Source organism: Paecilomyces variotii (genome assembly GCF_004022145.1).
Source record: "Paecilomyces variotii strain CBS 101075 chromosome Unknown C8Q69scaffold_2, whole genome shotgun sequence".
Lineage (NCBI taxonomy): Eukaryota > Fungi > Ascomycota > Eurotiomycetes > Eurotiales > Thermoascaceae > Paecilomyces > Paecilomyces variotii.
This window is the reverse complement of record NW_021167141.1, coordinates 3811300-3837166: the sequence shown is the minus strand read 5'-3', so window position 1 is coordinate 3837166 and position 25867 is coordinate 3811300. Positions and strand designations below refer to the sequence as shown.

The following is a 25867-nucleotide window of genomic DNA, read 5'->3' as shown; positions in this document are numbered from 1 at the left end:
GAAGAGGATGCTATGCTATGCTATGCTATCGGTGGTGTTAAATTCCACTTCCATGTACCAGAACAACGAAATAGTCAAGATTGGAATAATAACCAAAGTAATCACCCCAAACCTGATGACACCACTGCCGATGCGTAGACTGAATATATATCATAGTTAGCAATAGTGACTATCCTACTCCTCCGTCATTGCTTCTTCCCGTTGCATAGCCATCTTGGCGAGCACATCCCGCGCGGCTACCTGCGCCTTTCGTCGTTCACGTGCATCTTCTTTCCCCGATTTCTGAGAAGGATTCGGGTTGTCAAGAGTTTCTCTGCTATTCTGGTCGTGGGAATCTAGGACATCCACATTTGTTGAATCTTCGACGCTTGCGGCGGCTTGTATGAGTTGTTTCTCAATGGTGGCTGCAGCATCTGTGCTCACGTCAGGATTTCTAGCCGTACGCGTTCCGCTGGTAGACCCTGATTTTCCACGGCTGGGCCGCCCGCGAGGTTTCGATTTGGGCGCAGCAGCATCTGGTGTTGGATTCGATGTATTCTCATCCTTCTGAGAGCCAGCACTCACGTTGAGATCTTGCTCACGCAGTGCTGCCGGATTGGGCGTTTCTGGTTGATTAGTTGTCTTCGTAGTCTGGCCTGTAGACTTTCGAGGACCACGTGGTCGTCCGCTCTTTTTCGGTTCTTGGCTAGGATTGTTAGGACGGGAATCCGTCGGCTGGGAAAGTCGTCTTCTTTTGTTCGCTGGTTGCTGGGGATCCAAATGAGTGTGATAGATTGCTTCAGCCATAGCGTCGAGGGCGTTTTGGTCTTTAGTCTTCCCGTTCGCTCCAGATGGTTTTGGAGTGGCTTGGCCATCTTCCAATGGAGCGTCTGGCTCTGCGACATCATTTAGAGGTATCTTCACAGAGTGCATAGCGATATCGTCGACGGAGGTCGTGTCTGAGAGCTCATTTCCTTCGTCGAAAGAGTCCAGGACTTGATTGCTCCGGACACTGTGTTGCGCTTCCAGCCAGGGACGCTTTCCATTTTCATTTAGTAGTCCTGGGCTGCGTACTCTGATGGGTGTACTGCTTTCCAGAAGGTATGGATTAGAATAGGGGGTCTTTGTCGCCTGTTCCTCCAAGTAGCGGTTCTTCAATTTCAGAGCTTCATTTTCAAGCCTTAGCCTGTCCACCTCCTCTGACCTGCATTTGAGCTCCTTCAAGACCGTCGCCAGCATATCAAAGCCCCCATCGGCCCTTTCGGGTTCGAGGGAAGCCCGGTTCGGGCCGTGTAGCTCTATCCGTAGCGCGGTGAAAGCATGTTTCAGCTCCGTCATCGTGCCGTGCAAGGTGTCTACAGAGCTCGAGATCCGGTTGATATTCAATCCCTGGTTCTGGATTTCCTGTCGAACAGAAGAGCTATTTCCTGGAGTCTCCAGAGAGCTGGAGGTCGCTGCGACTGCGTCTTGGTTGGCTTCAGGCTCGTTTTGCGCGTCCTGCTTCGGATACAACAGGCTGTCCACGAGACCTTCCTTGAAAATGGGGTCTACCGTCCTCATGGTGACGATCTCTCGGAATGATACCTTCGACATCTTCCAGAAAATGTTGGCCCTATTGAAGTCAGTACAGTCGCGACCAAGGAAGGTACAGGGTCAATCTACCCATGGCTCAAGTCGCATATTGCGCCCAGCTTCTGGTCGCAGAGCTTGCAGGTGATATCTTGGAGAATGCATCCACGCAGCAGACTCAGATCGGATGACAAGGGGATCTGCTTCCTTTCAGATGAGATCGCGATCCGATTGATGTCCAAGCTCAGCCAGCCCGCAGCAATCGAGTACGAGCTGGAGAGCTTGGCCCACTCATTCTCGCAGGCCGCAAGAGAGCTTGAGCAGCGGGAACACTGGCAGAGGACCGAAGGCCTCGTTATCCGGGAGAGATCCATGACGGAGGTCGGATACCGGGTGAAGCACACTGCTGGCGTGGCGTGGCGTGGGCAATTGTAGTTTCAGAGAGTAAGTAGACAGACCATTGTCGAGAGGCGGAGCATCGGCCTGGAAATCGAACGAGCCTCGACCGCTGACTAAGAGGCTGGTCAATTGCGTTGTTCCAGCGCCGACGCTTATCGATAGACAGTCTAGGCGGCTTGGACCGCAAACAGCGTCAGATCGTGGATTTGACCATACTGTTTTCGAGGGCCAAGTGTCGTTTTTAGTGCCCCCAAGTGCGCGGGGAGAGAACAACACGGCCTGCCCCGCACGGGTTCGATCGAGGCTTTGGCTTGAGATCTATCTCGTGCTGCTGTGCTCGTTGCTCTCTCCATGAGGCGTACCATTCTCTCTGCCCTGCGTCCGCGCGGGCCAGCGTGTCCAGTTCCTCGTAGGACGATCCGCTGTACGCGCAGCTTCACAATGGCCGCGAATATATCAGCCAGTCACTCTGCGGCCAATGGCAAGCCCAATCATTGGCACGGCGCAGGAGCAGCCGAATTTGATCTACGGAGTGAGCATTGACAACTTGCATCTAATAATAATGATCCCAAGCTCTAACGAGAACATGACATAACTCCAGGCGACACCATGACAAAGCCGACACTATCCATGCTCGAGGCAATCACAAACACAACCTTGCTGGACGATGTATTTAAGGAGGATCCGGTAACAAACTCGCTCGAGGAATACGTTGCACAGCGCGCCGGCCATCAGGCTGGATTGCTCGTCATGTCCGGTACCATGGGCAACCAAGTCGCCATTCGAACGCACCTGGTGCAGCCACCCTATTCCATCTTATGTGACCATCAATCTCACATCCTTCAATATGAAGCGGGTGGAGTCAGTGCCTGGACGGGTGCGACTGTTTACGGTATTATCCCGAAAAACGGCATCTATTTGACTCTCGAGGACATTCAGAAGCAAGCTATACTCGACGATGATATTCATTACTGCCCCACCAAGCTGATTAGTCTGGAAAACACTCTGGATGGGACGGTGCTGCCACTCGATGAAGTGCGTCGGATTGTTGAGTGGGCCCATGCTAAAGGCATCAAGGTCCATCTTGACGGCGCAAGACTCTGGGAGGCGGTCGTCTCAGGCGCAGGTAGCTTGTCAGATTACGCGAGTCTCTTTGATAGTGTGAGTCTCTGCTTTTCCAAGGGCCTGGGTGCTCCCATTGGGAGCATTATAGTTGGCTCAGAGGAGTTTATCAAGCGGGCAAATTGGTTCCGTAAATCCATTGGAGGTGGTGTCCGCCAAGCCGGTGTCATCTCGGCTGCTGCACGTGTTGCCGTCGAGGAGACCTTTGGGCCCGGCCCCAATGGCGAAGGTGGGAGACTCAAAGACACTCATGCCAAAGCGAAGAAGGTAGCAGATGCTTGGACGAGCCGCGGTGGGAAGCTGCAGAAGCCTGTCCAGACGAACATGGTCTGGCTGGACCTCGAGGCGTCCGGACTGGGCCCGAACGACCTGGCGGCCATCGGGAATCAAAAGGGCCTGAAACTATCCGGTGGGAGAATCGTGATCCACTATCGTGAGTGCATATGATTCTTCAATGGACCAAAGAAGACCGCTGACGACGACGTACAGAGGTGTCTGATGAGGCTATCAGCCGCCTGGAAGAAGTCTTCGACATTGCCTTCAGCGGTAAGTTTGAGCGAAGCGACAATGTCACGAAACCTTATGGAACAAAGTAGACGTATATTGTATCATTCCAGTCAAATACTTCTGCTGTATATCGATCTTATAGATTTCTGCCTCGTACCTAGGTAGGCTTGAGCTGTAGCCCGAAGGGGAAAGGTGTTTATGGAGTTCAGGAACGACATCCGCGGGCTCGCACGGGCCACATGATGTTGATGCCTGGGGTCTGAACAAAAGGACGGCTGAGCCATCCACTTCGCTTTGCTTGGTTTCTCGGACGACGACCCTGCCGGTCGATTCTGCCTCGTCTCCTCTGTCGCGACTCGCAGGACAGACGGCCATACCTAGCGCGTATGGATTGCTGGCAGGGAGTTCACTCGGAGCTGTCGGGGTCTGTGCTTTCTCAATCTCCACGTTCCGTGCTGAATTGCGAGCTGTGCTAACGCAGCTCAGTACGGGCATTCAGGATCTTACGACCAGCTGCTGAATCCACTCATCCGAATCACATTCCAACAGACCAACGGACCGCACCGGTTCCCAATCGAGCGAGGCAGATGGAGATTGGGAGGTTACTGGACAGTTAATATAATACCTAAGAGGACGTATCTGGATCCTTGCGGCGGCAGCTGCTCATCTCAGCGGACACTGCATCCCAAGTCTCAGCAAGGGCATTGTTCTATATGCCCGCGGCGCTCGTTGCACTGCCATCATTATTAGTCTCGAGGGTCGAGGAGGCTTTGGATCCAGCTACGACACCCGCCTTTAAGAACTTCCCCCGCTGGGCCGTTACCGCCCATTAACCGCTGAACCTGCATACGATAGAGCGTTTTATTTGTCTGATAGCAATCTGAAACTGGTAGGTCAGCGGATATTCGTTAGCATTCTTTGTCTGTCCTCGAGGCTCAGAGGCTCATCCAGCCTTAGTGTGTCTGGTTTCTTGTGAGGGCCGAACACCACTCCATTGTTTTCAATGTTTTCGTAGAAAGTCCGCGTCAAATACTATCTGAGGACAGCGTTTTTGAGCCAGCTCCGAAGCCAGATTGCTGATGCAACCGATATACTAGGCATATCGATTACCCTACTGTGTTATGCAAGTATAAGTGCATCGTTGAGCATTCACAATTGCCTCGCACGGGCACAATTATTGCAGCCTGAGGATCCTCATGGAGGCCACTCAAGAGTCGACTCAACCGTACGCAGATCCCCGGCGTATAGGTCACAACAATTCTGGTCTTCATGAACAGGATGTCTCCGACATAATTTGCATTCTGCACCCAAACTCGAGGGCGGCTCACGATGCCGTTGCAGCCACGGCCGATATCGCGCCCCAGCACATCTTGCAGAGAGATGAACTCGAATACGAAACCTCGGACATAGCGGCTCGTGATATTGCACTTAGGCTATCGTCGTCAGTTCGAGACCCGGCTTCGGGATTCTGTTTCGGTCGGAACGCCAACCGTTGCGATATCGTCCTCTCTGCAGATGACAGTGCCAAACGGATCTCGAATGTTCACTTCCGCATCTATCTGACCGATGATGGCATCATTATGCTTCAAGATACCTCGACAAACGGGACGGTGGTGGATAGCTGTCGGCTTCGGAAAAATCAGAAGGACTGCAGTCGGATGCTGACCAGCGGGTCGGTAATCCAAGTGGTCATGGGCACTCAATCTGCCGATGAGGTCAAATTCGTCGTCCGGATCCCACCTCGCGATGGGCATACCGTGCAGTACACGGAGAACCTGATCAAATATCTTCAGCGGGCTCAAAAACACCGCACAGATCTCAGGCGGCCCAAGATGCGTGGTTTGCCCACGCAACCCACCTTATCCTGGACTGTTGGCAACCCATATGGAATGCACTGGACAGGAGGGTCTTTGTACAACGTCACTGGCCAGATAGGTAAAGGTGCATTTGCAACTGTCTACAAACTCGCGACCAAGCAGCACGGAATCGTGTATGCGGCAAAGGAACTCGACAAGCGGCGCTTCATGAAGAATGGAGTCCTAGATCAGAAGGTGGATAACGAAATGAAGATCATGAAGGATCTGAGACATGTGAGGAACTCGATCACTGTAGCTGACTCATGCTAATCTTCTCCCAGCCTAATATCGTTCAGTATGAGGGTCACCACGAGCACGACCGCTGGATCTACATCATCATGGAGTACGTGGCTGGCGGAGAACTCTCCACTTATCTCCAGATGCATGGCAAAATCCCCGAAGACATGGTCAAGAGTATTGCACGGCAGATATTGCATGCGCTACAATATCTCCACAGACGCAAGATCACCCACCGTGATATCAAACCTGACAATATTCTCATTGCGTCTTTGGATCCGTTGAAGGTAAAGCTCTCTGATTTTGGGCTCTCCAAGGTTGCGCAGGAAGAAACGTTCTTGAAAACCTTCTGTGGGACTCTACTGTACTGTGCTCCCGAGGTCTATCCAGAATATGAAACCTATCGACGAGGCGAGGTGCGAAAGAGACGGCGTGTGGGCGATCCGTAAGTGAACCTTGACCGCATTTTACAATAGTCGCTGACTCATTAGTCCGCCAAAAACCTCCCCATATGACCAGTCCGTAGATATGTGGTCCCTTGGAGCAGTGCTCTATCACATCCTCTGTGGAGCACCTCCCTATATTGGGCGTGCGGATGACAGAGGTGCACAGATGTTGAGAACAATCATGACTACTGAGGCCGACTTGGACTTGCTTCGCAGAGAAGGGATCTCAGAGGAAGGCGTTGACTTTGTTGCGAAGCTCTTGAACCGTGATCCACAGCTACGGCCAAAGGAGAGTGAATGCTTCAAGCATCCATGGATTGCGAATGTCCCTGATGTGGATGAATACCCGGACGATGAAGGCCTGGAGGATGACTTCAAGGAGTTGCCTGTGATAGGGGAGGCTGAGGAAGAACTAGACGCGTCCCAGCTCTCACTCTATGACAAGGGTGACGCGGAGGAGCAACACAACACTCCGGAAGAACAACATGCGAAGAGACAACGTGTGGATGAGGAAGTACCCGTGCAAATCCATTACCCCTCTCTCCCGCACATAGAGAGCTTCGAAGAATCCGAATTACATGCTCAACAAACAACGAGTCGCCTATTCGGTGAGATAACAGGATCTGTCGCACGCAGCCCTGGTGCCCCAGAATTCTCCAATCTAAACGAGCTCGAGGGCGACGATTTCAGCATTGTCGACTTCATGTCATCAAGTGATGAGTCGAGGAGCGACCACCAAAGCCTAGCTTCAGAAGTGTCTCTTCCCATGCCGAAGTTTGGTGGCTCTGCTGCTAGTCTCTTGGGAACTGAGGCCCTTGTTGGACAACTCAAGGTGGAGTCAGAAGTCGGCTTCGATAGGGGCTCCGCAACACCGAATGCCCTCGCCTCCGCCAGATCTCGCAGTCCTGTTACCAGAGCACTGACACCGGTCAATGTAGGTGCTTCAGAGTCCAACAAGCAGGAAGAGAATGCGCACGAAACCACACCGAAGGCCGTCCCGTTCAGCCGCCGGATCGTATTACCGCTACCTGAGACATCCAGCGAGCATTCGAAAGGAGGGAAGTCCAGGGACCAGCGTGTTTATTCTGGCAGGCACATTAAGGATGAGTTGGATGACGAACTCGCTATCACAATTGACGCAAAAACTGGCAAGGAGGTTCTCTCTGAGTTGCCCGCCACCACTACGGGTTCCGAACGCTCAAGCTTGGAAGACCCCTACGGCTCGCGTGCGCTATCCCCCACAAATTTTGTCAAACCTGGTCCTCTGCTCGGTAAACTCACCAGCGTTGAGGGCTCTATCTTCGACCTGACCATCCGACTGCAAGATCGGATGACCTCATGGGGTCGGGGCCCGCAGGCGACCATCTGCTATCCGGATCCCATGGATACACGAATCCCAGCGTATGCGCTAGAGATCACCTTCTGGGCTCCTGCTATCGAGAAGCGTATCCAGGCCGGAGAGGACTGGATGTCAGTTCCCAATGTGATGGCTGTTCTGTCGACGAAGACCCGCAAGTGTATCTGGGTCAATGATGTCGAATTGCGGCGAGGCCCCGAGAGCGATAGCGGCCACGAAGGCTTCAACTTTGGTAAACTGTATACAGGCGACATCATTACCGTTTACAAGCACCATGATCGGTACCTCAAGTTCCGGTGCGAATTCTACCACGGAGACAGTGCACGTTCCCGGCCGGAAAACGAGCAGGGTTTCATCATCCGGAAGGTGTTGACACCCCGGGGAGCAAATCAACTGCCTCGGCAGAACACAGACAAGAAGAAAGCCAAAGAGTGATACCCACTGACACTAGAAAGGATAATATGGAGGATGACAGTGACGTCTCAATACGGCAAACTGGGTTGGATTTACAATATTTCCTATCATCGACGAGGCGAATCTTTCAGGAGTTCTGGATGAAGCTACTCTACTCTTTATGGGACCTGGAGGAGGATTTGGATTAATGGTTGTATTATGAGCGGAGGTCTCCAGGCGTGATTTTTGAATGTTTCTTATGTTATGCATGTGTGTCTCTACAGCAGATACCAAAAACAGGTAGTAGTGTGTGTGGGACATACCCCCTAGCCTCGTAAATACACATGTGGGACGAATGCATATTTTTGTAAGTACATAGAAGGAAATCAGATCTGAAATTGCATAGCGCCACCCTACACATGGATAAATGACTAAATGACTGCATGTGCAAGTGTGAGACATTATCATTGCAGTGTCCATATCTACTTCAGCTGCATGTTAGCCAGGATTATTTCCCTGTAACCGTTGGAGCCCGCATGCGCCAATGCGATAGACGCACGGCTAGAATATAATCAGCGCTAGTGGTATTGCTGGGAATGGGATGAAGATGGCATGCTGGCTTAAGCTTATCTGGGATTTTTAGGACAACTGGGATGGAGATAGGGAATGCGAGTGGGGAGACGAGGGGGGAATTGCTGACTGAGTGCTTGCTCGCATCTCCTTGGAGTCGAGCAGAAGAAAGTGTGAATGTGACTATGGACCGCACGAACAAATGCGGCCCCATAGTAGTATCGTCCAAGCACTGCTAGAGAACGAAGGAGTATAGTTGATTCCCCTGTGAGGCCAACGAAGCAGAACTAAGCGCGATTAATAGAATTAGCGGGCTGTGAAGCTGCTGCTGGTTGGGCGTTGCTGGTCCCTGGCCGCGAACTCCACCAGCACGACCGTTCCCCATAATAATAATACAATAATACTAATAAGATATCATCAAATTCACCCGCTTCCAGCACTCGGGGGTATGCGTGCGCTGATTGTTGTTGTCGTCTTCTATCCTCAGCCTTCGTGCCAAAAAAGGATCAATTATTACTCTGATGAACTAGCATCCACCTCCTCTCCTTTTTTTTTCGCGCCACCTTACTGTATCTCCACCATCGTGTCGCCCTTACTCGTCTCCTCCCCCGTGGATTTCTACAAACACCAATCCGCATTCTCGTATTCGCGTCGGACTGTCTCACTCTCCTCCCATCGGCAATCTCGATCGTGGGACGACTACTGCGACACGCTGTGGCCTGACAGCGCCCACGAGAACTCAATCTGTGGTTCGAAAACGGCCTTACTTTACATTCCTCCGTCTTGGTTGGTCTCGGCTCAAGCCCCCGGCGGTGTCATTGCATTCCCCAGCTCTCCGACTACTTCTACTATTATTATCTGTCCTCGGTCTTCCTCTCCTTCAAGCTGGATTCCTCAACGTCCGCAGATCCCACGAGGACCTCACATCACCGGCGACGGTCTTCCGTGACCATACCCTCACTGAATCTCGAACAAGCATCGCCGGTACGCGAGGGCCTGGGAAGCACGTCGGGCCTGTCCGCGGGCGCCTTCACCCGCGCTCCGCTGCCCGCGATCCCCGGAACTCCTGCCCTGACTGATTACTCGCCCATGTCGCTCTCACGATCGCCTTCTCCTCATCCCGGAGGAGGTTGGTCGAGTCCCGGATTGACTCCCAACAGCGGGAGCTCGAGTCCGCGCACCGTCTATTCCAGCAGCGCGGCCGGGCCCAGTGGAATCTCGTGGGCGGCCGCAAAGGCCAAAAGCGAGGAAGTGAAAGGCTATCCGTCCTTTTCGACGCGGAACAATGGCTTTTTTTCGCGTCAGAAGCGCAGGATCTCCGCGAGTTTACCCCGATTCCGATTGAACTCGAATTCAAAGGACTACCGAGAAAAGGAGAAGCTGGGGCGTGGACGATGGCAGGATAACAGTAGTTTGGCAGGACGGGTGATTGCGCTCTTAGGTGCACTTCTGCGCCGGACGAGGATACGACTGTTGTTGGTGGGGATTCTCATTTTTATAGGCTATCTAATGTTCTGGACCTGTAAGTGTGTAATTTGCCCATCTGGGGTACACGACAATCTGACTTCAAACCCAGCTATATTCGAGGCCTATCGGAGATCGTCCATTGGAGGAGGAAGGAAGGTCGTCATTATACTAGCGTCGAATGTCGAGGGAGGTGTGATGGAATGGAAAGGCGCGCGTGAATGGGCCATTGAGCGCAACAGCATCGCAAACAAGAAGAGATACGCGAAGCGATGGGGTTATAATCTCGAGATCGTGAATATGATGACGAAGAAAAGATATGCGCATGAATGGCGTGAGAGCTGGGAGAAGGTGGATGTTATCCGGGATTCCATGCGAAAATACCCTCAAGCGGAATGGTAGGTCAATTTTTATCTCCTCGTGGGTATATGGTACTGATAGGAGTAGGTTTTGGTGGCTCGATCTCAATACCTATATCATGGAATACTCGTACTCTCTCGAAGACCATCTGCTCAACCACCTTGACACTCACACTTACCGGGACATCAATGTTTACAATCCTCTGAACATCACGCATCCGCTCACCGCACCTTACCTCGACCCTCTTTCGCGCTCCGTGAATGGCGACGGTGACCCTTCCTCGATCAATCTGCTCGTGCCACAAGACTGTGCCGGGTTCAACTTGGGTTCCTTTTTGGTACGGCGCTCTTCATGGACGGACCGCCTGTTGGACATCTGGTGGGACCCAGTGATGTATGAGCAGAAGCACATGGAATGGGAACATAAGGAGCAGGACAGCCTGGAATATTTGTACGCCAACCAACCATGGGTGCGACCACATGTCTCGTTTGTACCTCAGCGCCGGATCAATTCGTTCCCTCCCGGAGCTTGCGGTGATGAACCTCACCCCGGGATACACTACCACGAGAAGGATCGTGACTTTGTCGTCAACATGGCTGGATGCGAGTGGGGGCGCGACTGCTGGGTAGAGATGTACAACTACCGCGAACTCAGCAACCACCTGAACCGAACTCGATGGGAACGGTTCAAAGACGGAGTCAGCTCCTTTTTCAAAAATCTCTTTGGAAAAACCGAAAAATCAGCTACGCAATGATTCTGATGTATGAGAACGTCTGTCATGCCTTTCTGGAAATTATAATTTATATATCTTCTTCTTCTTCTTATCTCCAGGCTTTCTGGGATACGCGCATCCACCCATCGATCTCCAACTTTCTTTGCATGAGTTACTTATACTGTTCTGCTCATCCGCATCTGGCGTTGAACTAGATCTATTTTCTTTTTCGGATGGTCGATGTTAGAATCATGTGCCCATGTCTGTTTTCTTACCTATCTAGAAGGGCCATCTTTTTTTCTTCTTCTTTTATTTTATCTGGTGTATGTGACTAACTAGATGCTATTTCTCTTCTATAATATGCATGAGAAAGGACCTGGCTTCCTTTTTATTCATTATTCTCTGCATGTATATATATATATATATATTCTTTCCACGATCTATTCTATGCTATGATATGTGATCCCAATGTCGCTGCTGATGACAGGTTATACTCGCGGTGCAGATGAAGAAGGACTTGATCATTTGGGGGATTGTAAAATGAAGGCGATCGTAGCGTCGATTTTATATATACATGACTGCAAGTATCACCACCGTTTCCAGCGTATCAATGCGGCACGTAAATCTTGACTGCGCTGAGGCGCATCTGTAACGAAGTCGGGGTACTCCGTATTTATCTCAATACCAAAGACAACTTATGCGGTGAAAACATCGTAGAAGCATTAATTCAGCACCGGATTCAGACCCTCCTGGAGCTGCGGTAGTATATCTGGCCATGTCGCGGGTTCGTCAGCGCTCCAATGTACATAGTACCGGTGGTTTGATTCGTTCGTTCTGATTGCCCATCTGTCTGGGGGTGATATAACGTAGAGAACTGATCGTCAGATCACAGCTAAACACGCCGAGAAACCACAGACTAAAGGGTCCGCAAGAACGTCCGACTTCTAACTAAGTACCAAAGACGATGGTCCGCGGGATAAGTACCCCGGTCGTCCAGCTGTATCCTATTGATTAAGTCGAGCATCATCCTCAAGTCTGGTTGAGAGTGTCCAAGACGATCCAAGACCTCTATAGCCATATAACTACCTTTTGTTCTTAGTTAGCATAATTATTATAATATATGGTATACATGACGCATATACTCACATTGCCCACAATATATACCCTGCTTTCAATTTTCAAGCGGGCATAGGGCGTGCATATGGCCCCTTGTAGTTACTGCAGAACCAACAAGTGTGCTAGTTATATTCCTGGACTGACTCGCGGCGGCGTATCATTCTCTATTAATCCCAATGTTATTCTTAATGGTAGTTTAAAAGGACTCAAGATCTCTATAATCACCTGCTATTTTTAGTTAGTATAATTATAATGCAAGATATAGTTATATATAGTGTATATATATACTTACGCCGGCCGTGATATATCAACTCTGGTCTCGTATACTTGTACTGCGTATTGGCCTATCCCAGTTCCAACATCACATGACACATGATTCTATAATTGTTCTAACTAAGAAGAATAGAAATATTAGACTGCAATATTGTCTAATAGACCGATTGGTGTCAACTAAATACATCAAGAACGAGTCCAGCTTCTTTCTCTTATGGCTTTTTCGCCCATTGAGCCATGGGAGTGTTATTGTTAGCAACATGGTCTATCAATGCAAGGCGTGCTATGGACCAGAAGCATGCACGCAGCGAAGGTCTAGTCGCGTCTGATTGGGTTGAATGGTAAATGATATCACTGTAGTGCAGTTCCCATCCAGACGGAGTCTGTTCCTGTTTCAGAAAGATCGTTTGCTCGTAATTGGATAAAAATCCATATTTTATCCTCGCATTGTACATGTAGTTGGCGATTTGACCTGCGAAATTAAGTCAGCATTAACCGAATAGCCAGTCATAAGTATTTATGCTTATTGCTTACCTAGTATACGGCGAAACTTGCTCCCAGATACCATTGCTCTTTCCAGATCATGGGCTGTAATCCAAGGGACTTTGATCTCCCCAACAATAAGTAGCTCATTGGTGACTGGGGACAAGCAAACAACGTCAGGGACATTATCATTATGTCCCTGTGTCCTTTTGCTGGCTTTGTAGTCACCAAATCTAGTTTATTCGCCCTCGAGGATTGTGCTCGTCTCTTTCCCCGCGCTTGCACTCTACGAGTGCCGGAATCCGTTTGCTCGTTACATCTTGGAGCTGGCCATCTGTAACTGCCATAAAGCTGCCTACCTAGCCCCCAAAGTCCGCTCGCAGTGGAATTCTATCGGCGTTCCACTCACTGCCAAGCGGCCCAGTTACCATTGCGAGAGCTTATAGAAAGGAGACCAAAGACGTGTTGACCGCCGACTCAGACCGACGGGTGAGCTTCGATCTGGCTCTGTATTCCGTCGAACAGACATGTCTCTGCTGTGCCAATGGCACCTTGAACAAAGTGTTTAGGTGAATACCGGGGTCCGCGGATGTAATATAGCCAATGTAATTCTGTACCCGACATCCTTGGACACCGGTTTCGTCTCAAATAACAATATGTTCGCGAAGGATAGGTGTATACCCCGGAGGCCCTTTTGGTTTATGGCACAAAGTAGCCCCATATTTCTTCCATTCTATGCCATCACGAACCTATGTCAATGCTTATCGATGAACTGGTGGGTGTATAGTTTAGGGGCATCCCTTGTAACCCGCAGAAAGACATCGCTGCTGTTTTGCGATGTGCTGGAGTCCTAGGTTTAGACGGCACTAGGCTTCCCCTCTGAACAGCATGGTCACGCCACGAAAAGAGCCGCTTCGGAGCGCAGGTCTTGCTTCTGTGGTGGGGACTGGCATTTCAGGGAAAAAAAAACTTCTCTCATACGTGATCATGAATTAGGACTGGATGTTTCAGTACCTGTAGAATAATATCACGCGATCGATGCATTATGCAAGTAAAAAACGAATAAAGTAATTTATTAAAGATGCGAAATATACATAGAATAATAATAATTCTATTCACTCACTATCTTCTTCACACAAATTAAAAAATGGTAATTTCGAAAGCTCACTGGGAGCAGCGGGGCTAACGAGAGCGGCGGATATAGATGTGGCTTTCACAGCGGTTGCAAGTATATATATATTATAGTTGCTGGGGATTTTGAGCTCGAATATAACACGTCCCAAGGTACAAAATAAGAAAAGACACATCCGGAGGAGCTTTTCTAGACAAAGATATAAAGCTCACATTACTATACTATAAACAGGACGAACCGGGGGCCCTCTCGAGGGCACGCGAGGATGTCTGGCAGAATGAAAAGAGAAGAAAGATTCTTCAAGCCCGGAGGACTTCTTGTACCTGCCCATCCTTGCTGTATTCACACAAATTTGAGGGGTCCCCGGAGGGGAATTCCGATGTAACCACTTCACCTAGGAGGAGGAATTGACATCCATCAACCTACAGGTATTCATTCCCGGGACAAAATAGTGAATGTGGATGCGGAAAAGGGGACTGCCATACTGCGAGCCCATCTGTAGCTCCAAACTAGGTACCCGAAACAACGGCTATGCAATCCTACTGGCAGGCAGCAAATGATTCGTACGGTGGTTTCATCAAAGGAGATGTGCAGCAGGTTGAGCCGCTGTTTAGACTGTGGCTGGGGAACAGTATCAGGGCTTGGAACATAAGTAGATTAACCTCACCTTCAGAATCCGTCGACTACACACTGTCTTGGCCATCCGCAGAGAATAAAGCTGAGAAGATAGGGCATAGAGTATTCAGGTTGTCACATCGTGTAGGTGTTGTCTCGATAAAACCGTTTTAATTGATTTGATACGGTGCCTCTTGTATAAAAGAAAAGGGGAAGGGGTTTAATTGACAACTTGTATGGAAGTATCCTTATGATCCAGTGTTCAAAACTTTTTAGGAATTCCGAGACAGCTCTGCGGAGCGTATATAGACCGTAATCCTAGGGGCATGAAAAGAGCACATTGATTCGCTGTAAAAAAATTTGTTTCCGTTGTTCCCAGTAGACTAGTCTGACTAGAATCTAAATCCACCTAGGACGACATCGCTGTCCTAATCACTGTCATCTGGGCGAAAGGCAGAGGATAAATGACAGGGGTATTCGTATCAACTCGTGTTGGCTCGTGAGTTTTGTCGAGCTGATCTTCGGGGATAAGTACTGAGGTTGTGTTGCGATGGTACGTATTAGGCTCAGTTCCGATTGAACTTCATCCACGTTATTGGAGGCGATGCAAGGTCACAATTTCCCAGAAGAGCTCCATTTTGCCCTATAGTATGCCAAAACTGGATGCTTTCCAGTCCGGCGTCTTGTCCTGTTTCTTTCAATGGGACTGCCTGATCTCTCAGCCTTCGTGGCTGCTTTTAGCCGCTCCGGACATCTGATTAATGGAACCACTTGTAATGATACGGTCACTCTCGAGTAGAGATACGTGTTTGTCGAATGCAAATCCCCTCCGCATGCCGTCCAACCTCGAGACCGGAGAGCATGCTCCAGTTCCATGAGATGGGGATTTGTCGCTCGGAAAGCCAATATTTTGAGTTGCCAAGAGAATAATAACAGACTCTGACAGGCATGTGCAAAGGGTTCGAGTAGATAGTCGCGCTTTGACTGCTCTCCTCATACGTCCATTTCTTCCATCTCTGACAGATCAGTCGGTACGCTGCTCACCGTGGATGAGGCGCTTTCCGAGGAACCTTCTCGGTATTTGATCTGCAATCCCCAGTCGCGAATACTGGGATAGCCACCCTCGATAACGACCGGATGTTCCTCTGCACTCTTTCCCAGGACGGTGCCGGCATATCGCGACTCTTCGCCTGTCTTGCTATGTTTCTTTTTGAGGGACGTGAGGTAGTCCTCCTTTTCGAGCGACTCCGCTTCGATCACATCGCCCTGGCTAGGAACAAATCCTGCAATACGCCTAATCTCGCGATTTGCAGGGCCAGTAAACCAGCTCAGGAAGGCTTCTATTCCCCTAAGATCTTCCTCGCCCTGCCACAGCTCCTCCATCTCTCTTAACTGCGGTCGCAATGCTCCAGCATCTTGTAGCGCGAGGCGAATATCCTCTAGATCTGGTACTGGCTCGTCTGGGTGACTGTTTATGGCATGCTCAGCGGCTGAGGAGGCGAGAAGAAGTATGTATCGCGCAGCTATATCGACCAGGGTGTCCAAGACTGAAGGTCGCGTTGAGTGGAAGCCGGTAGCTCGCAGGATCTGGATTATTGGCGGTCGCAAAAGGGCATTGTAGAGATTCGGCGCGGACATGGTGGCAAATAGAGAACTGGAGAAGAAGAGCAATTAGATTCAAGCCGTATATCAGTTTGCGACAGGACTTGAGAGAGCTGAGCGGAGCAGGTGCGAGGTCATGGTGGTGCTGGTGTGAAGAAGAAACGCGCGGGCGGTTCTTTGCCGCACGTCATGCCTATTCTTGAGCCGCCCATTCATTCACTTCTATTCATCAACCTCCGTGGCTGGTCGATCCTTGACTTTGCGACCACGCCAACACTGAGATCAGATTTTACTTCTCTCCTCTATACAGGCTGCACTCAGGGCGCCTTGGTCTGCCCATCATGTCTGAAGCACCGCGTCCGTCGCTCAAGCTCACCATGGGCAAGAAGAAGGCACCTAAACCGGCCGCGGAGAATGAATCGACACCCCAAGGGGAACCTTCCTCTGAACCACCTCAGCCAAAGCTCAAACTGAAGATCGGTCGCAAACCTACGGGCGATGAAACTGAAGAAAAGTCGAAGAAGAAGAAAACTGTCAAGGCGGAGGGCGCAGCTTCCAAGAAGCGACGCGAACAGCACGAGGACGAAGAAGATGCTGGCGGTGCTGGCGACGCTGAGAAGCCCGGTCCCAAACGAATCAAGCTTATTCCATCGAAGAGACCCGGTGTACAGTCTATCAGAATCAAAAATAAGGGCTTGGTACCGAACCGGCCGCCCGGAGTTGGCTACGATTCGGAAGCTTCCGACACAGAAATCGACCCTACTTTAGAGGAGCAGTTTATACTACGGATGTTACCTGGAGAGGACTGTGAATATCTACGTCAAGCAATCAACGAGAGACGCTTTGATCGGGCTGAGTTTTCTTTCAAACCTCTGACCCGCGAAGGGCGGCGTGCAATTCTCCGAATCCGCGACAAGCAGTACGCTGCTACGCTTGTGGATCTACCGTGTATCATCGAAGGAATGAAAAGCTGGGACAAGCGTGGGTGGTACAAATCTGCGGATATCTGTCAGATGTTACTGGTCCTTGGGCCCGTAAGCAACGAAAAAGAGGCCCTGGAGTACCCGTTGCCAAAGGATGTGGGTGTGGTAGATGAGAGGACATATCAGTATCCTCATGGTCTGACTCCTCCATTAAAATGGGTGCGAAAACGTCGCTTCCGTGAACGTATTAGCACGCGTACTATCGAACAGGTTGAGAAAGAGGTAGCTGATCTGATCGCCAAAGACGAGGCTTCTCTCGGACCACCTAGATTTGAGTTGCTTGACACTACCTCTCTCAACCGGGCGGAGAACGGAGTGCAGAGTGGCGATTACTACGACGAATACTATGACGACGAGCAGGATGCGGAAGGGGAAGCAGAAGAATACGCACACGCTGAAGCCGACTTCGAAGATGACCTTGCGGCCGAGATGGAAGCCGCGCTGGCCGCGGGAGCTGACGAAGAGGTTGTCACAGCAAAACCAGGAGCGGATGGCATTCATCATGCAGGAACGCCATCTGCAACGAAGCCTTCGTCGCCTGCAGATACTTCTGGAGACGAGTCTGAGAGCGAAGCCGAAGGTGATGAAGGTCCCGATGAAGATCTTGACGAAGAACAATTAGAGCAACAGAGACAACTTCAACTCAAACGGGAGGAGATTGCAGAGCTGGAAGCGCTCATCAAGGCGGAAACCGAAAAGTGGGAGAAAATCCAGAACCCTATCCTTAGAAACAAGGTAGGAAAGCGTATTCACAGCCTGAAGCAAGACTTGGCTCTGAAGAAAGTCTCTATTGGTGAAGGCGAGGACATGGACACTTGAGATTGCATTTGATACCCTTTATTCGTTTTGACGTTATATTATCATGACATGAGCCTTGTATATTACACTAGTTCTACACAGTCGTATAAAGATACTGTTCGCCTCGAATGGTGTGGACATCAATATGAGTTATCCTTAGTGAACTACATCAGCCTCCCTTCTCACTCCTCCATCATCTTTACCGTCCAACGACGGCATCGTGGGTCCCCTGCTTTACTGCGCCCTTTACATCCAGCTCTTCGTCCTCCTTCAGCTTTCTCTGCCTCAATCTCTCCCTTTCTTGCACAGTTCCCTCGGCGGCCTCCTGACCTTCTACCTCATCGGGAGGAGGGGGGCTCTTTCCGGCCTTCTGACCCAAAATTCGATCATGATTTTCCCTCTTCTTGTCCAGATTCTTTGCGAAATCTCCCTCCTCGCCGAATCCTGGCGCGCCAGGCCCTCCAGCGCTTCCCACAGGACCAGAATGCGCTCCCGCCTGTTCCCGCGCACGCTCTTGCTTCCCTTCAACTGCAGCCGCGATCCGACCTTCAGCAGGTTGTTGTTCGACGCCATATTCCGTGTCTACCTCCGCACCCGATAGTGACTCTTTTCGCTCGCGCTCACGCTGCTTTTGCAGCTGGGCTACCTTGTCGTCCGAAGAAGGCAGCGAGTCTGCCGTACGGTGAATAGCGGGCGGCGCATCGCCGTACTGACGACTACTGCTGGAGGAAGAAGAGGCATATACTGGCTGTGCCTGGGTGCCAGAACCAGGGCGCTGTTCCGCTGGAGTCTGTGAGACCGGGTTGACGTCTTGTGTGTAAGCGGTTTGCTTCGGTGGTTGAGGTGGTTGTGAAGTTGTTGCGGTCGACATTGTCGGTTTCTCTATTGCTGTAACAGTGTCTTTATTCGCGAAGAATGCCAATTAGATTATCTTGTTTTGTGGTAGCGTTTCTCTTGATGACAGGCTCTGCTATTGCTGTGTATGCTGAGTATTAGAGTAACTGACAAGGGTGGTTTCGATATGTTATTAGCTGTTGGTGTGCGCATGCGCCCGTACCATATAATAAGTGGTTTCAAGACGCTATTTCGACCAAGTAATAGATAAATTGAGACGTTCTGAGAATGGTTTCTCTGGTACGTTGCGGACTTAAATAAATGACTTCATTATCCTCATACTGTTGATGACGTCAAAAAACGGTTAAGCTTGGTTGGCAATGGAAAACACCCATCGGGTAACAAAACATAATACGATCCTAAATCGATAGTACATCTTTATGATGAAGAAAACAATAGCTCAAGTTGGAAATTTGGTAGATTTATGACCGTAACAACGATCAATACTGGTAGTATTAGCAGATAATAGCATTCTTAGCTTGATGTAGCTGCTCTATGTAATCTCCAAGCCGATCCCGCTCCCTGGAGGTGTTCTTGAAAATGGCTCATGAGCCACTGGGAACTATAATAATCACGTTTGATAATATGATATGATTGAGCGCTTCCAAGTTAATTATACCGATGATGGAAGATGGGCAACATTTACCCCAATACCTGGCTCAATGGAGTGGTAATATAACTAGGGACTATGCATATACTGAAGATATCCAAAACAGAAGGCATACCTCATTACATTTTTTGAGAACACTGTTCAGCATAAGGTCTATGGGTGCGAAAGTTTGCAACCTGATCTCTGGAGTCATGTTGTGCTACTCGTCTCTGTGTCCTCTATTGAATCTCATAGATTTTCCAAGTCTGCCAGTCTACGAAGTGCCAGGGTCAGAACCGTCCATTTTACTATGGAAGAAAATCCGTTATTCTGCCTATTGAGCCATTATAGCAACTTGAAGCGACCTGAAGCAACCTGAAGCAACCTGAAGCTCCTATACTCTATCTTCTCGTCCACAAACTTCAATCTTTGTTCTCTGGAGACGACCAAGATGATGAGATATCATGAGAAGCGAGGAGAAGAAGCGCCCGTGTACATGTCAAAAATATGTGCTACCATTGAATTTGAAGCACGACTCCGGGAGGCTAGAAGAGATTCTCCTGTTTCTGCGCCAGTAGGAACCGGTTTCTGACGTTGCCTAGGTCGCTGGAATAAGTCCCATTCGTCCCACTGCCTTTCACTCCATCCTTCCGGAGATTCCTCCGACGAGAAACTGTCACTGAATCCCGTGAAATAACTATTATTGTATGGTTAGCTCCAAGCTATTTGCACGTTCAGAGGGGTGGAAGTATGATGACCACTCACACTCTCTCTGCTGCAGGATCCCACATGATCGTTTCGCCAAGGCCGTTGGAAGGCACGAGACCGGCGTTGTAACAATCTCTGTATATAATGATGAGTTATGAATATATGTATATATATACTTTTATAGTTGAGAATAGGAGATAAATGATGATGAACGTAGGAACTTACATCCATGCAGTCTTAAATTTCTCTAGAACCTTGGCGCGTTCAGATTCGTCCAAGTCCCAGAAGGCGTACTCATCAAGGCAGGAACCGGGCAACCTTTCCATCAATAGATAGAGGATGAACCCTCCAGGAACGATGTCTTGCGGACCTTGAACCTCTTCTTTGTATCCCAGAAGCTTGGGAGTTGAAGCGCATCCTTTTTCTGTAAACGTCCTGAGAGCGTCGAGTTCCTTTTTGGCGAGCCCGTCAATCGGCAGAGCTTGCCTCCGCCTTACCTGCGGTCGAGTAAACTCGGATCCAATATAAGGAATTCTGTAAGAGAATTAGCAACCGTAGGAGTTCCTAGAAGGAAGACATACTGCTTGTATATTTTGATGATTGCTTCTTCCGAAGGGTCAGCAGAGTTTTTACAAATGTAAACTTCCCAAGATTTAGAAGCAACGTGTTGCCCATCGAACTCCATCTTATCAAGCTGAGATTTGTTCTCGTGAATTTTCTCCTTCAGTATCCAAGTGCGTGGATCATTATCAAAAGTAACACAGTCAACATCTTCAAAGTCGTTTTCAGACATCTTGAAGGTAGCTCTATGGGGTTTCCTAAGATCTAGGTCACGATGTATCCCAAAAGATAATGAATATGCAGATAAATTTGAGGTGAAGTCGCAACAGCGTATGAGGGGTAAGGTGAAAGAGCCATGACATGCAGAATGTAACAATCACATAGCGTGTAGAAGCCTAGACGGGTTGTTCTGCCTAGAGCATTGAACTGTACCACTGAGATCCATCGCCCGTTTCTAGAGCTCGAACACTGCCACCATCACTAAATCATATCGTATACTGTCGGAGCCTGCCTACATGCAGGCCTCCCTCTTGACGGGTTTCTCCCACGCCTTTCTAGCTCCACAGGGTTAAATAGGCTGAGCTAGTTGCTAGAGAATTCAAGCTCAGCGAGCTTCGCTCCAGATATACTGTATGGGCATATGTTTGCTTCGAAGACGTCACTGTTGGTAAGTCCGCATACCCTTTTTTTTAAGGCAGCACGAACATGTTAGAGCCCACCTGGTTAACAGCACAGCGTCTCTCATTCTTCTCGAGTCCGAGGATAACTGCCCTGGTATTCCCAAAGTCAGTCATGGATCTCAATTTTTGATTCCAGCGGATATGGACTTAGATGAATATCCAGTAACATCGTTGAACCATGTAGCCTCTTACGCAGTTTGCTGTTATTGTTATTCACTGGAAATGTTTCACATTTCCGATGTTCTTAGAGTAGTGTCATCTACTGCGGCGCAAGTCCCTCAAGGTCTGGGAGTTCTGCCACCCTTTCCGCCTCGTCCTCGACCAATGACCTTTCCCGCATTTGGCACTGCAAACCCGCCCTCTACCTAGTTGGAAGGTCAATCCATCCTCAGCTCAGAGCTTCCCAGGACTATCGCGACGGATCTACCACCCACCAGCACTCCAATTGCTCGCTTCCTGTCCTTCCTCATCCCCTTCAACAAGAATCGAAACCATGCCGACCCCCGAGTCCGCCGCTTTCCTGGCTAAGAAGCCCACCGTGCCGCCGACGTACGAGGGTGTCGACTTCGAGGACAACGTCGCCGTGCACAATGCTCGTGATGCTATCATTCGCGAGCAGTGGGTGCGCAGCATGATGTCTCGTCTGGTCGGCGAGGAGCTGTCCAAGTGCTATCAGAGAGAAGGAGTGAATCATCTGGAGAAATGTGGAAAGCTGAGAGGTGAGTTTCTAGATAGACCATAGGACTTCTTTCTCATGGGTTCGCTGCGCCTGGGATTGAATTAGAGGCGTGGAGAAATTGGAAGTTATTTAGTGAACTGTGTTACTGACGTTGTTCTGCGATATCAAGAACGCTACTTCGAACTCCTCTCAGAGCGCAAGATCAAGGGTTACCTCTTCGAGGAGAAAAACTACTTCTCCAAGGCCGGCGAGGCCGCCAAGTCGGCATAAAGGACTGAGCGATACGGATTCTTCTTGAATTCCGTTTGACTGGACGATAAGAGGAACGAGAATCTGGTGACGGTTCAGCCTTATATCTGCCTGAAGAGAACAAAGAAGGTTAAGCGACAACTGGAACTGAGTACTTGCGATAAGTGATGGATGAGGGAAATTTCTACAGAACATCTGTCGCAGGTATCATCAACCTCGACTGCAATGTTGAGTGGCTCCGACTTCGGTTTTCTCTTCCTTTCTCTGTTACGGGTCCATAAGAGCCTTCCGACTTGGCTGGATTGATGGAATGGAAAGTGTACATATACTATACTCTTACGTCGGGCTGCTATCTGAAATTCTGAAAAGGATCGGGAGTGACAGGAGCAAGCTCGTCTTTCTTGGTTTTACTTGCGTGCACGCGATAAATCATGACATCTCTTTTTTTGGTTTCGATTTTCCATGCGGACCTACTTGTTTTGACCTGATCTTGCTTCATACGGGGGTATCTTATCCTTGTATCATCCCATATATGGTCCGCAGATCTAAGTATGACACGAGAACACCCAAAGTTTCAGTAGTAAGAAGTCGACTCCGCACGGGAGAGTGTTCGCGATCCCGGGAAAGCACCGGGGGTATATTTACCTCCAGCAGGGCTGGTCTCATCATCACTATCCGGATCATTGTCTGAGAAGAGTTCATCCTCTTCAGGTGGTGCGCGCATTCGCACCAGGTCGTCCTCGTCCAGCGAAGGAGGCGTATATGGCGCGGGGGGTGAATGGATATCTCGACCAGACGGGAGGTTAGAGAGGAGGCCCGTTGCTGCCGGGATTAATTGTGTGCTGACCTTTAGTTGTGGATTAGTCTTAAGGCGGACCCTTTTTAGAAGGAGATATGGTGATAGAGACTCACAGTATCGTTCATCTTCACCCACTTCGTCTCCAGCATGTCAATAACCCGGCCTTCTTCCTCTCGGCCTGCATCATCGCCTGGTTCCAAGGCGCCTTTCTCGCCAGTGTTTCCACTTCCTGCCTCCTTCTCCATCTTCTTCTCTTCTCTACGTTCCGCCCACTCCCGCTTTAGCCTGGCCAGCCCGCCTTTACTACTCTTTGTAGCAGCCTCTTCGTCCCCGGCCAGGGAGCTCTTGAACCCGAGGACAGCCTTAGCAGCTCTTAGCCATGCAATCCCTTCTCCTATCTTTCCTGATAACTCCGCATCTACTCCAAAAAAACGACAAGCTCTAGCCCGCGCGACTTTGCCCAATGTACGCGCATATCTGACGAGATCCTCGTCGATCTTTTCAGCTGCGGCACTATTCCTTCCATCTGCCCCGACTGTCCCTAGACCCGCCGCGACTTGCTCTGCATATTCCGCCCCGCGGACGCACAGACGCGCGAAGAGCAACGCCCTGACTTTAGGGATTTCGGGTGCCCGGACCATCCAATCCTTATCGCGAGGGTTGCGAGCTTGGATGCAGGTTGTCACGTAGGCATCGTCTTTCAGAACAGCCAACAAAGTCGCCTCTGCAAGAGCTAGGGTTGCCAGAGCTGCCTGTGTAGCAGGGTGTAGGTCTGGTACAACCCCCGCGGGAGCTGACGGCGTAGAACTTTCCCGGTCACCACCTCGGCCTCGACTGGACTTACGCGCAGTCAATGCCGCAAAGGACGGTGAAGACGCCAGGAAGGAATGTACGGAGCTGGCTTGTAACAAATGCTTCGTTGCTGTCTGAACCGCCGCCGTACGCTGTTCCGCCGTTGGGGTACGTGCCGCATACAAGGTCCTTAACACTCCAGACCTCGCGATTCCCGACAGAACATATCCCAACGTAGTAAGAGTAAAAGCGATTTCAAAATCAAGACCTCGTCCATGGACACGAGACGTGCTGCCTCCGTACACGCCTACACCCCTCAGTATCGACGAGCCAGAAGTCAATGTTGGTCGCCATTCAACCTCGATTTCCGCACGGAGTGTAATCTCTACCTCCTCTCCTACGCCGCTGCCGCCAGAAGGAGCATTTCCAATGGGTTTCCCACTCAGTCCATGGGAGAGAGCAAATAGATAAGGCAGGTAATTGTTCAATGCAGCGAGGACGGTGGGGAGATGTGTCTCGCGTTGCGCGCGGGGTAGGTGCTTGTGAGCTTTGAGAGCGAGGCGCAATGCATGACGAGCTGTCGAAGCGGCTTGTGGGAGAGAAGGATGTGTACTAGAGGAGAGAAATTTCTGAAACGAGAGATGAGAAGTCGTGGGGAGAGTAAAGGAATATACCATCTTTTCCCCGTGGTTCGTTGTGAGATGTTCAGATGTTCCAAAACAGTTGGAGCTTCAGACGGCGTGATGTCACGGACATACGAGAGCCAAGAACTCCGCCCCAATTCGCGTAGAGAACTTCATTCGAAAAACAATAGCCCCGTAGAACAAGTCAGCAAGCTGCGGAGCAAAATATCATTCATTAGTCTGATCATATTGTTATCTGACCTCGAGATCTGCTGCGTACTACTGTCGAAGCCGGGATAGTATCCACTAGATTGCTTTACCTAACTACCTAGGTATCTAAAAACCTACCGAGATCTACCTCTCTATATCCCAGGACGCATAAAAGATATGACCAGGGTGTCTGCCACTGTTTTAGATGGTATTCTGCATCCGGGACGTCCTGTTTGATATCGTATCGGGTCGAAACCTTTGCTGTCCATCAAGCCGTCGGAACCCAATAGAGACTCGTGGGACTCGTCAACTTACGACGTTCTTCGACCGGGGGTTATGCTTAGTTCTGGAAATACTCATGGCCCCGAACTACTCACAACGTCTGGTATCCAAGTTTTCGATGACAACGGAGACTCTTTTATCACAGTGGCGAGCCATGGCTTCCCAGCTGACGAGGTCTATCATCCCAACAAGGATGGTGAGCTCATTGGTCACGTCACGTATAAGATCCCTGACGCGGACATTTCATTAGTCCGTCTCTGTCCAAACCAATACTATGACAATGAGACTTTTACGACCAATATTCCCGAGGGTATCATCGATGGTCAACGCATCAAAGGTATCAGAAAAACGGATCTTCGCTTCGGGGACATCGTCACAATGGATAACCCTTTTCTGGGATGGCTTGGCGGACTTTTTGTTGGAGATCACTTCATTCGTCTCCCAGAAGATGAAAATCGGTGGGTTAAGTGCCACTGGTTATACCTGGGAAATGATATTGAACCGACTAATGGCAGTTGTGGAAGTCCTATTCTGGACAAGGACGGATTTGTGGTGTCGTTTTTTCGGTTCATGACGGAAACATTTCGTGGATGTGGACTCGGTATCGCTGCTGGCACTCTACCTGAGTACGGATACCATGTTGAGTAAATGTTTCTTAGTTCCAAAAGAATCGCTTTCACACTCCCTTTATTACCTCTACTAATATGCTAGCTCCACTAGGTCTACCAGGTCTCCTAGATTAGCTAGGTTAGTTAGGTCTGCTAGTTGTGCCAGCTTTGCTAGGACTATTAGGTTTCCTAGGTTTGCTTTGCCAGTGTAATGGTCCTA

The 25867-nt window shown here is 49.8% G+C and overlaps 12 protein-coding genes across 12 annotated transcripts; 6 read left to right on the top strand and 6 right to left on the bottom strand.

Moving 5' to 3' along the window:
* Positions 1-174: 174 nt before the first annotated feature.
* C8Q69DRAFT_505183 (hypothetical protein) lies at positions 175-1922 on the bottom strand (the record flags this gene model as incomplete). Its single annotated transcript, XM_028632677.1, has 2 exons — positions 175-1591; positions 1642-1922. The coding sequence occupies 2 exons, from the start codon at positions 1920-1922 to the stop codon at positions 175-177; spliced, it is 1698 nt and encodes a 565-aa protein (XP_028488200.1).
* Positions 1923-2388: 466 nt separating this feature from the next.
* On the top strand, positions 2389-3665 carry C8Q69DRAFT_485478 (l-allo-threonine aldolase; the record flags this gene model as incomplete). The annotated part of the gene is made up of 3 exons (XM_028631830.1): positions 2389-2479; positions 2549-3502; positions 3559-3665. The coding sequence occupies 3 exons, from the start codon at positions 2389-2391 to the stop codon at positions 3663-3665; spliced, it is 1152 nt and encodes a 383-aa protein (XP_028488199.1).
* A 1107-nt stretch (positions 3666-4772) lies between these two features.
* On the top strand, positions 4773-7907 carry C8Q69DRAFT_397447 (protein kinase; the record flags this gene model as incomplete). The annotated part of the gene is made up of 3 exons (XM_028627776.1): positions 4773-5666; positions 5714-6114; positions 6161-7907. 3 exons carry the CDS (start codon positions 4773-4775, stop codon positions 7905-7907), a joined length of 3042 nt encoding a protein of 1013 aa, XP_028488198.1.
* A 1617-nt stretch (positions 7908-9524) lies between these two features.
* On the top strand, positions 9525-11013 carry C8Q69DRAFT_398862 (putative alpha-1,6-mannosyltransferase subunit; the record flags this gene model as incomplete). Its single annotated transcript, XM_028627824.1, has 3 exons — positions 9525-9957; positions 10012-10297; positions 10347-11013. The coding sequence occupies 3 exons, from the start codon at positions 9525-9527 to the stop codon at positions 11011-11013; spliced, it is 1386 nt and encodes a 461-aa protein (XP_028488197.1).
* A 1439-nt stretch (positions 11014-12452) lies between these two features.
* Positions 12453-12862, bottom strand: C8Q69DRAFT_175736 (hypothetical protein). The gene has a single exon (XM_028625815.1). It carries the CDS (start codon positions 12813-12815, stop codon positions 12573-12575), a length of 243 nt encoding a protein of 80 aa, XP_028488196.1. The 5' UTR covers positions 12816-12862; the 3' UTR covers positions 12453-12572.
* A 2311-nt stretch (positions 12863-15173) lies between these two features.
* Positions 15174-16353, bottom strand: C8Q69DRAFT_175730 (Bromodomain associated domain protein). The gene has a single exon (XM_028625814.1). It carries the CDS (start codon positions 16226-16228, stop codon positions 15584-15586), a length of 645 nt encoding a protein of 214 aa, XP_028488195.1. The 5' UTR covers positions 16229-16353; the 3' UTR covers positions 15174-15583.
* A 62-nt stretch (positions 16354-16415) lies between these two features.
* C8Q69DRAFT_175721 (putative transcription initiation factor TFIID subunit 7) lies at positions 16416-18083 on the top strand. The gene has a single exon (XM_028625813.1). It carries the CDS (start codon positions 16534-16536, stop codon positions 17992-17994), a length of 1461 nt encoding a protein of 486 aa, XP_028488194.1. The 5' UTR covers positions 16416-16533; the 3' UTR covers positions 17995-18083.
* Positions 18084-18172: 89 nt separating this feature from the next.
* Positions 18173-18844, bottom strand: C8Q69DRAFT_505178 (hypothetical protein; the record flags this gene model as incomplete). Its single annotated transcript, XM_028632676.1, has 1 exon — positions 18173-18844. One exon carries the CDS (start codon positions 18842-18844, stop codon positions 18173-18175), a length of 672 nt encoding a protein of 223 aa, XP_028488193.1.
* Positions 18845-19876: 1032 nt separating this feature from the next.
* C8Q69DRAFT_175526 (hypothetical protein) lies at positions 19877-21193 on the bottom strand. The gene is made up of 4 exons (XM_028625812.1): positions 20746-21193; positions 20390-20698; positions 20222-20299; positions 19877-20153 (listed from the first exon to the last, which is right to left on the bottom strand). The coding sequence occupies exons 1-4, from the start codon at positions 20955-20957 to the stop codon at positions 19919-19921; spliced, it is 834 nt and encodes a 277-aa protein (XP_028488192.1). The 5' UTR covers positions 20958-21193; the 3' UTR covers positions 19877-19918.
* Positions 21194-21682: 489 nt separating this feature from the next.
* On the top strand, positions 21683-22785 carry C8Q69DRAFT_175471 (putative NADH-ubiquinone oxidoreductase 12 kda subunit). The gene is made up of 2 exons (XM_028625811.1): positions 21683-22124; positions 22254-22785. Exons 1-2 carry the CDS (start codon positions 21899-21901, stop codon positions 22352-22354), a joined length of 327 nt encoding a protein of 108 aa, XP_028488191.1. The 5' UTR covers positions 21683-21898; the 3' UTR covers positions 22355-22785.
* Positions 22718-24847, bottom strand: C8Q69DRAFT_175446 (pH-signaling protein PalC). The gene is made up of 2 exons (XM_028625809.1): positions 23246-24847; positions 22718-23180 (listed from the first exon to the last, which is right to left on the bottom strand). The coding sequence occupies exons 1-2, from the start codon at positions 24599-24601 to the stop codon at positions 22908-22910; spliced, it is 1629 nt and encodes a 542-aa protein (XP_028488190.1). The 5' UTR covers positions 24602-24847; the 3' UTR covers positions 22718-22907.
* Positions 24848-25093: 246 nt separating this feature from the next.
* Positions 25094-25687, top strand: C8Q69DRAFT_442699 (hypothetical protein; the record flags this gene model as incomplete). Its single annotated transcript, XM_028628868.1, has 1 exon — positions 25094-25687. One exon carries the CDS (start codon positions 25094-25096, stop codon positions 25685-25687), a length of 594 nt encoding a protein of 197 aa, XP_028488189.1.
* Between the last annotated feature and the right edge of the window lie 180 nt (positions 25688-25867).